The sequence below is a fragment of the Morone saxatilis genome, unplaced genomic scaffold (genome assembly GCF_004916995.1).
Source record: "Morone saxatilis isolate NCDOM2014 unplaced genomic scaffold, NCSU_SB_2.0 Contig1, whole genome shotgun sequence".
NCBI lineage: Eukaryota > Metazoa > Chordata > Actinopteri > Moronidae > Morone > Morone saxatilis.
In genome coordinates this window covers 7,913,591-7,920,084 of record NW_023339651.1, presented here as the reverse complement: position 1 = coordinate 7,920,084, position 6,494 = coordinate 7,913,591, and the positions used below count along the sequence as shown (strand labels likewise).

The following is a 6,494-nucleotide window of genomic DNA, read 5'->3' as shown; positions in this document are numbered from 1 at the left end:
AAAAAAAAAAAAAAAAACAGAATCTTGACAATCACGGTCTTCTGCAGTGCTTTGGCCCAAAACCCCTCATGGCACCATTAACTGGACACAGTCTGTTACAGCAGTCAAAATGAACAATCAGTATTTATGTTACAGTGTTTCCAAATGCTCTTGATGCTTGTTATGAAATGATACACGCTCCCTTATACAAACTACACTGACAGGATAGATAGGAAGTACGACCCACATTTTATTCTCCCGATTTCCGCCCCTACGTTGGACGTAGGAGTTGCTAGTCCCAGATGTTTTGTTTCTGCAGTTGCAGGACTGCAAGTATTCAATCAACGACGACCGCCGAACTGAGAGGAAAAAATATGCACACGTGTAGAGCATAATGTGGACTATGAAAATGCACCTACTTGTACAAACACCGCCTTGATTCAAACTTTTGCACCACTTGCTTCTTATATTACATCAACTGTTGAATTTACACAGAATCACAACTTTCAGAATACATTCATCTTATCGTAAAATTACCACAGCCAACATCGACAAATCTCTACAAAAATCCACCTTACTGCCCCCCAATCAGCCGAGTCCTCGCGTGAGGAAAACGTATGGAGTGATGAAGACCACAATCTGCAATATCATCAGTAATTATTCTCATTATCAAAGCACGTCATCAGGTCAAAAAAAGAAATAAATACATATATAACAATATGGTAACACTGATGTGTGGTTTTGGTGGTGTCCCCGGGGGTTAGACGCCCAGCTTGTTGGCGATGGTCATGACCACTTTGAGGATGGGCATGAAAGCAGAGATCTCGCTGAAGTTGCTGCTGCTGACCACCTGAGTGTGGACCTCCAGACCCCGCTGGTAGTTCTGGCTCGCCACACAGCGGCTGATCTCGTGGAGCCCATTCAGGATGTTGTGAGAGAGCTGAGAGATCGGCAGGGAAACAGTATTACACGTTACTATGCTGCACCTGATGTTTAGTCTAGAAAAAGTCAGAAAAATGTGGAAAATGCCCATCACAAGTTCCCCGTAACGCCATCTTCAAATTGCTTGTTTTGTCTGAGAAATAGCCCAAATTCTTGGACGCTGTGCTTAAGTTGTGAAGCATTTTTATTTTGATGGACTTTTGATTGAAACCTCTCGCTGTGTGGGTGTTCTTAAAGTTGGAAATAACTATACATTTTCTATTAATTGATTAATATTATAATTTATGTGTCCAAGTGAGTTTCCTCTCAGACATAAGCACCTAATTGTGACTGATTCAGCGGTTTGTCTCGACTTGAAAAAACTTTTTTTTAACGGTGTTTATGTTGCGTTGTATGAACTGTGGTGATGATGAGATGTGCCGTATTGATTTGTTTTGATTTGATCTGGTGAGACCAAAGGTGATTTTCTGGCCTCAGCTGGACAATAAAGTTGTATTGTCTTCTATTCTGTTACCTCTAAGATTTGAAATATGTCTCTACCACTTCACAATACAATTGAAGTGGATGGAAGTGAGTTTGTGTTGCTCAATGCAAAGTTAAAAAAAAAACCCAGCAACATGTTTGGTTACGCTGTTTTTTTGCAATTTGGGTGAACTGACCCTCTAAATTTTAATTCATCAGTGCATGTGGGCCCTAAGAAGACAGGACTCTCTCTAATAAAATCAATTTTAAATCAAATCTTTTGCAGCTTGATGATAACACTGTGGTATGTAATCATTTCTTACCGACTGCTCTCTCAGCTTGTCATACAGGTATCCCAAACGTTTGGCTGAATCATCAAGTTTTCTTTTTGTTTGCTGAAAGGGAAACATTTGAGGTCATTTTATATCCAACAAAACCCAAACTATTTCCATTGATCAATACAAGCTTTATCACAAACACAACAAACTTCGGATGCGGCCCCGCACACACACACACGCATAGTGAGACTTACTGGGTCTCTCGCTGCTAGCTGGCAGCGCTGCACCAGGCTGTCAAAGGTGGACTTGAGGACCATGTGCTCAGCTGGGATTTCTTTCTGCTCCACCCTCTCTGCTGGAAGCTGCTGGAGGAGCTGAGGAAAACACAAATACGAGGTGCTGACATGTTTGCAGCGTTGCTATCGAGGATTCAAATAACAACCCCTTGTCGCACACCAACCTGCACGTTGGGCTCCTGGGGGGCTCCAGGGGGGACTTGAGCATGATCGTGGGGCTGAGGGGCCTCCACAGGGAATCCCATTACAGGGGCTGTAATGGGGGCTGGTGGAGTGTAGTTATCAGGAACCTGCGTACACACAACAGTGAGACACATCAAGCCAGTGAGAGGAAGGTTATAAAATACTTGACTATACTATAAATACTGTTTAGCAGGTTAGATTTGACGTATTATTAAAGCTACATTTACAGACTTTTTATTTTTATTTTTTCTACAACTTAGCTCATAGTTAGCTAGTTGTTTACTTAGCCTTGTCTGCTTCAGGTAGCAGGTGTGTTAGCGATTGTTTGCTGACAACATCTAGCCTCTGCTGCAGGAAATGACGTTAATGAGAGCAGAATCATAATTCTCTGTGGGTTTGTCACTAAGGACTCAAATTACATGTAGTCATTTCATTCATTGTTATAATAATACAATAATTACCAGTGGAGCATAAAGACTAATCATACATTAAATTATTGAACTGAGCTCTTGATGGGTTGAATTATTTAATTTGGTGTACTAACTGCGGAGTAATATTCAGGAAAGAAAGAAAAAAAGAACATATTGGATAGATTTTCTGGAAAAAGGGATTACCTTCTTCTTCCTGGGTCCGCCTCGTACTGCTGGTGGGTCATTCCAGCCTTCTTGAAGTCCTACATTTAAAAAGGAGAAGAAAGAGAGGCGATTAGAAAGAAACTAGCAGCATATTTTTTCCCCGTAGTGACACTCAAGCAGCCAAAGATTGTCTACACAAGACAATCTCTTTGAGTTAAGGTTAGTCTACTTGACAGAAATGCTCAAAGTAAAAACATGTAATTACGCCACAGATCTCAGCAGTTCCAGCAAACATAGCAAAATGTTCAGGCGGCATCCCCATAATCACTAAACAGCAACAATAGCCCAATGTTGAACAATTCAAAGCCTCTCGTACCTTTTGAGCTCAAACATGTATGTATCAACTGAAAATGTTGCATGACAGTGTATGTTATCTTTTATGGGCTGGGACTGTACAATCCAAAAGAAAACCTACAGAATCTTGGTTCAAGCCTTGAAACTGTGGATTTGTTTACAGTGTTTTCGAGATAACATACACACAAACAAATCAGCTCTCTACATTTCCCTGAAGCATGTGGCCGCACAAGCAAACACCACCAAAAAATACACTGAGTGACCAGAAGGATATATAATCTCTGTACTATCGAGGGCAGAATTGCATTGGATTAAGTCGTACAGGTGTTGTTTTTCTGGTCACAAGTGTATATTTCAGTGCACTCTTGTTCCATATACAACCCTAACCCTGTCACCTTGATGGCCACACTGGGTATTCAGCCAGGGAAAGTAGCCTGCAAGTCAAATGAGGTGGACAGCTGAATAGGATGGAATAACCATTAGCAACAGATTTGTGCAAACATGAGTATATCTGTCTCAATCTGCACATTTTCAAGTAAACATTGGTGCATAAAAATCACACAAAAACAAAGTACTTTTTAAAATATAAATAAATAAAGATAAGGATAAAGACAGAATGATCCAAACTGTACAGGAAAGATATTTACAATGTGCAGGACAGAAAAACCAACAGGAATGCTTTTTAAAGATGAACATGATATCTACCTGTAGGGGGAGGAGCAACGGCTGGGGCCGCGAATGGCTTTACAGCAGGAGCTCCGGGGCCTCCCTGTGGATACCCTGATCCAATGGGAGCAAAGGGACTAGATGTCATTGGCGGTGCAGGCCCTTGGTTGTGGAGGCCCCCTGGATACATGGGAACTGGACCTCCGGTGTGGGGGCTGGGTGGCATGGGGCCTGAGGCTAAAGAGGTAGACGGCATGAAGCTTGTCGGTGGCACCCCGGGGCTGGGCATGGGGGGCAGGCCTCCAGGGGTCGATGATGAAGGCTGTAGTGGAGGTCCTGATAAGTTAGCAGCTGGCATAGAAGGACCTGGAGGAGAGAAGGCCGAGGGCCCGCCAATGGGCATAGGCTGAGGCTGGAATGGCTGATGAGGAAGGAAACCTGAGAAAGGACGAGGACCATTGAATAAATCATCAAATCAGCCTGAAAAGACTAAAAATAGACAAACAGCTGAACATCAAACCTGGAGCCGGAGCAGGATGTTGTGGGTAGGAAGGCCTCATGGCAGGGCGGGTCGCACTGGGCGGCAGTACACGAGAAGAAGGTGGCAGACCAGGCCCGGTGTTAATAGGAGCAGCTGATGGTGTAAAAACTGACGGCATAGGAGGCTGCTGTTGTCCAGTAGCGGAAGGCTGGTACTGACTCTAAGGTTGGGGGGAAACAAACAACACTATGTTTTAAAGAAAAGTTCAAACATCCAAAACGACATAGGAAAGATAATCTTGCAGAATAATACATTGATACCATGACTTGTGCTTTTGGTGCAGCAGTCTGAGCAGCAGGAGTGGGCTTGGCTGTGGACACACTGACTCTGGAGTTTGAAGTCTGCTGTCTGACAGCCTCTCCCTGAGCGTGGAACAGCCTGTCTCTCAGCATCATGATCCCAGGCTGGGGGGGAAAAAATCACGCGCAAACAAACACACACACACACACAAAAAAAAAAAGGTATTTATGTTCAATCCTAATGGAGCAAAACTAGGAATTTGGGGTTTTGTAATTAGGTTACCGCTATGCCTCTTACCAGGTCTGAGTTCTCCGGCAGGTAGGTCATGGCGGTGCCCAGACTGCCCTCTGCCGCCAATATGCCAGCGTAGCAGGTTAACTTCTCGGCCAGTATGGGACTCTGGACTGCCACCTCGCTGTTGCGGAGGCGTTCGATGGACTTGCGCAGCATCATTACTTTTTCAACCAGATCCTGACAAATACAAATAAAAGAAAAGTGTGTTTGTGTGACTGCAACACTCTTACCATAAAGATCTTCTTGCTTGTTTTTCTGAAACTGCTACACCGGTTTTTGCACGTCAGCACAAGCAACTATTCCTAATTCATCTCATAGTGAGATCTCTTTGTGAAGCACAAATCAATAATCACCATGTAGCTTATTATTCTAGTCTATTCGTTGATCATTTTTGGATGTGGTAGCACATAAAAATAAGACTCCACACATATTTCACATTTGGTATTGAGCTTACATTCATGTGCTTGATGCAACAGCGTAGTTAAGAGTATTTCATTCGTGCAAAACCTCGACCAAACCTGACAAAGATTATACCTCTAGACCAAGAGGGGAGGAGCTGTCTCTATGCGAGGCCCAGCACTCCACTAGCTTCTCAATGTTCCCAGAGCAGATGTAACACAGACAGGCCTGCAGGCAGCGTTTCTCTGTCCTCTCCTGCTCCAATCGGCCTCCCAGGGTATCTACCGAGAAGAATTACAGAATGAAACAATATGAGGAAAGGTTAAACGAGAGCATGGGAGAAGAGATTGGATAGAAAGGTTATTCAGCAAGTAAAACGAGTACTGCTGAAATGGTACAGTTTTCCTTGAAGCAGGGCATGTTGCAGCATGATGAATGTGCTGCTACACTTTTGAGCGACTTACCGCACAGACGGGCAAAATCTTCAGGGTGCGCGTAGGTCAGCAGAGCAGCGAGAGCCTCCTTCCAATTGTCCAATTCACAGCTTTGCACTATGTCTCTCCAGTTTTGGGTCACTACTGATGATATGAGCTACAGTTGGGGAAAAGTTTAATTAGCATAACATTCAGCAAACACTTTCTCCCTGTGATTGCACCAAATGAACCACAATGACTCTTACCATTGAAATGCTGTTCTTTTGCTTGCTTAGGTATTTTTGCTGAGTTTTCTTGAGCAGCTCCTCTCCTCCACTGACAGATAGGAGGATGGCTTCAGCGTAACGGCCATCATTCAGACACAGATCCACAGCTCCTTCAAAGTTACCAACCAGCAGCGCCTGGCTAATCAAACCATCTGTGTCTTGAAAAACAAAAAACAACAAGCCATCATTAGCCAGCAATCTAGCAACACAGAGATAATATGTATTTTAATCACATAATTAGTTGAGAGATTTTACCAGATGATACAGGGATCTGGAAGTTGGAGTTTTCCTTTGGGGTCTCACTAAAGAAGTCTGCCGGTGAAACAGAGCCGGAGGTTCTAGCATCAGTTGCTTCTTCACTCCTCTGGAAATAAAATTCACACTAAACAAGGGCTGCAAAACTTGGTATGCAAATGATGATGACCGAAAACATCTTATGTGCAGACTTGCTGACCTCAGTGGAGAGCCGCTGCATCTTTTCTGCCAGATCTTTGGCATCTACTCCATGTCCATTGTGCTGAAAGCTCTTCCCCAGACATTTGGAAATCTGAACAAACACAACATCTTTCATGCTAAGTCACAGGA

At 43.5% G+C, this 6,494-nt stretch overlaps 1 protein-coding gene across 2 annotated transcripts in view; it reads right to left on the bottom strand.

Annotated features, from left to right (window-relative positions):
- sec31b (SEC31 homolog B, COPII coat complex component) overlaps positions 1–6,494 on the bottom strand; it is an 11,048-nt gene continuing 4,554 nt past the window's right edge. The window contains exons 12-26 of one of the 2 annotated variants that reach the window (XM_035661148.1): positions 6,364–6,456; positions 6,165–6,273; positions 5,889–6,067; positions 5,674–5,800; positions 5,345–5,490; positions 4,814–4,987; positions 4,537–4,680; positions 4,256–4,436; positions 3,775–4,173; positions 3,465–3,503; positions 2,755–2,813; positions 2,122–2,247; positions 1,916–2,035; positions 1,707–1,778; positions 1–919 (exon numbers count right to left, since the gene is read on the bottom strand). In XM_035661148.1, coding sequence (XP_035517041.1) covers positions 740–919; positions 1,707–1,778; positions 1,916–2,035; positions 2,122–2,247; positions 2,755–2,813; positions 3,465–3,503; positions 3,775–4,173; positions 4,256–4,436; positions 4,537–4,680; positions 4,814–4,987; positions 5,345–5,490; positions 5,674–5,800; positions 5,889–6,067; positions 6,165–6,273; positions 6,364–6,456 — 2,148 coding nt within the window. In that variant the 3' untranslated portion in view covers positions 1–739. The remainder of the gene's footprint in view (positions 920–1,706; positions 1,779–1,915; positions 2,036–2,121; positions 2,248–2,754; positions 2,814–3,464; positions 3,504–3,774; positions 4,174–4,255; positions 4,437–4,536; positions 4,681–4,813; positions 4,988–5,344; positions 5,491–5,673; positions 5,801–5,888; positions 6,068–6,164; positions 6,274–6,363; positions 6,457–6,494) is intronic. The other variant, XM_035661156.1, reaches the window with a different exon arrangement.